This window comes from Saccoglossus kowalevskii, chromosome 10 (assembly GCF_978046115.1).
Source record: "Saccoglossus kowalevskii chromosome 10, keSacKowa6.1, whole genome shotgun sequence".
Classification (NCBI taxonomy): domain Eukaryota; kingdom Metazoa; phylum Hemichordata; class Enteropneusta; family Harrimaniidae; genus Saccoglossus; species Saccoglossus kowalevskii.
The window spans coordinates 33,139,949-33,142,139 of NC_140650.1; the positions used below are offsets into that span (position 1 = coordinate 33,139,949).

Genomic DNA, 2,191 nt, shown 5'->3' on the forward strand with positions numbered 1-2,191 from the left:
TGAATTATGTAACTATTCATACAGCTCAGTCTCGTTTATATCATATTCGTAAACAATATTCGACTAATGATATACAAATTTAAAAAAATGTAACCATGGCAACAATGCGGTATCGATAGTATACGTCAATTGTACACTACGTGACAGTTATGAATATTTAAACACGCAGAGTTGACCAGTGCGTTCCCAGGAGACTGTCCAATTGACTCTGTCCATTCAATAGCATTTTGAAAATTAATTTAATCTTTAATTTATCTCTATAGAACCTTTCCAATCGTTAAAATCAACATATATATAGATGAGTCGGAAGCGTGTACAGAAGACGAAATATGATAGCGTTGTCCGGTACGTCACCAGTTTTATTACATTTGCATGTCCGGTTATTTAAACAAGAATTAAATACATCTACCACAGGTCAACTTCCAGAAGGTTTTTCGGAAATCAACATTGAAGAAACCATAAATTAATGGGTTTAGCGCAGAATTTACGTATCCAAGCCACACTGAGGAACTGATGAGTATAGGTGGGATATGACAATTCCCACAAAAAGGTTCGATTACATAGATGAGAAAAAATGGAAGCCAGCAGAAAACAAAACACCCGATAACAATTGCCAAAGTTTTAGCAATTTTACTCTCTCTCCGCAAGAGCATACGCTCTCGCTTTGTTTCGTCGAACTTCCTTTTTAGTGGAGAGTGTATGCTTCCACTTCGCAGCGAATCGGTGTCACTCAAAGAATATCTTTTTATTGTTCGTTTTCCAGCAACAGAAAGGGTCTGTAAATTATCGTCACTTCTCTCAACTCGTTTATCTGCATCGTCATTTAACGACGCCGCTCTGCTCCTCTGGCGACTATCCACGAATGAAAGATTGTGGTTGTTGTCACCTGTAGAACCATAATTCGTGTTCATCAATTCTGTTCTCGTTTGACAGTTGTTGTTCCGAATGACAGCTGCCACACATAGCTGTTTTTTTCTCGGTGTTCCAGGCTCACTACCACTTCGATAATCGTCGCTATAGCAACTGAGTTGTGGGGATTCCTCCTCTGCTATGAGGCATTTTTTTCGACGAATTGTGCTTCTTCTGCTGTCCCCAATGCTTCCAAATCGTTTCTCACTATCACTGGCTACACGGAAGATCCTTGCGTAAACAAACACCATGACAAGTAGTGGTATGTAAAATGATCCACACGCCGAGTAAATTACGTACCCTGGTTCTTTAGTCAACTCACATCTGGATGGATCACTACCGTGCTCGGGGTCTTTCCAGCCAAATAGAGGAGGAGAGGTGATCAAGACCGAAGCCACCCACACCACTGCAATCATTGAGAAGCAATGTCGCTTAGAGCGCCGTGTCACGTATCGAAGAGGCTGCGTTATGGCAAAATATCTATCGAGACTGATGCAACACAAGTTTAAGATAGATGCTGTACACAGTAACACGTCCATAGATATCCATATATCACAGAAGACAATGCCTAACCACCATTTACCGGTGGTTTCCCCAAGCACATGAAACGGCATGACCAATATGGCTACAAGTAAATCAGCCCATGCTAAGGACACGATATAATAATTAGTTACAGTGCGAAGTCGTCGTTGAGAATGAACCGCTGCGATCACAAGTACATTGCCGATAATCGCCGATAGTACAATTATGGAGAGCACAATTATAATCAACAACTGTGGATATAATTCAAACTGGAAAACCGGACACGTATTCTCACCTTCCTCACAAGTGATGTTAACAGTAGAGTTGTGATCTCCATACATAACTGTTTTGTTTGGATTATACTACTGATCTTTGTCTTCGTTTCATTCTCGTTCTGGAATCTTCATTACTCAGTTTACCTGCTCGTATGTTCGTATGTGAGTGAGAAAACTACACAATCTTTCTAAGAACAGACCACAGTTTCATTTATATAGGGGTGGTCGGCTGTTTGTAGCGATACACAAATTGCGGAAATATTGGTTATTAACAATACACAACATATCTACTTCAATATTGGTATTTACACGCAGGAATGATTAGAAATCAATGTGATTCATACAGGTGACGGCGTCTGTATACATCAAGTCAACTATGTGTCTACGCCTGACAGGTTGTGAGATAATGCAGAGCAGTAAATCGGTCGTTTTATATTCTATCTGGGTACGAATCTTACCATGTGTGCAAATTGCGGCTCTTTGAG

At 40.3% G+C, this 2,191-nt stretch overlaps 1 protein-coding gene across 1 annotated transcript; it reads right to left on the reverse strand.

The window, feature by feature from the left end:
- Positions 1–395: 395 nt before the first annotated feature.
- Positions 396–1,772, reverse strand: LOC100366600 (5-hydroxytryptamine receptor 1A-like). Its single transcript, XM_002734016.1, has one exon. It carries the CDS (start codon positions 1,770–1,772, stop codon positions 396–398), a length of 1,377 nt encoding a protein of 458 aa, XP_002734062.1.
- Positions 1,773–2,191: the final 419 nt, after the last annotated feature.

Excerpts from the sequence above, each read along its gene's own strand:
- LOC100366600 (XM_002734016.1), bottom strand. The coding sequence starts at position 1,772 with ATGTATGGAGATCACAACTCTACTGTTAACATCACTTGTGAGGAAGGT.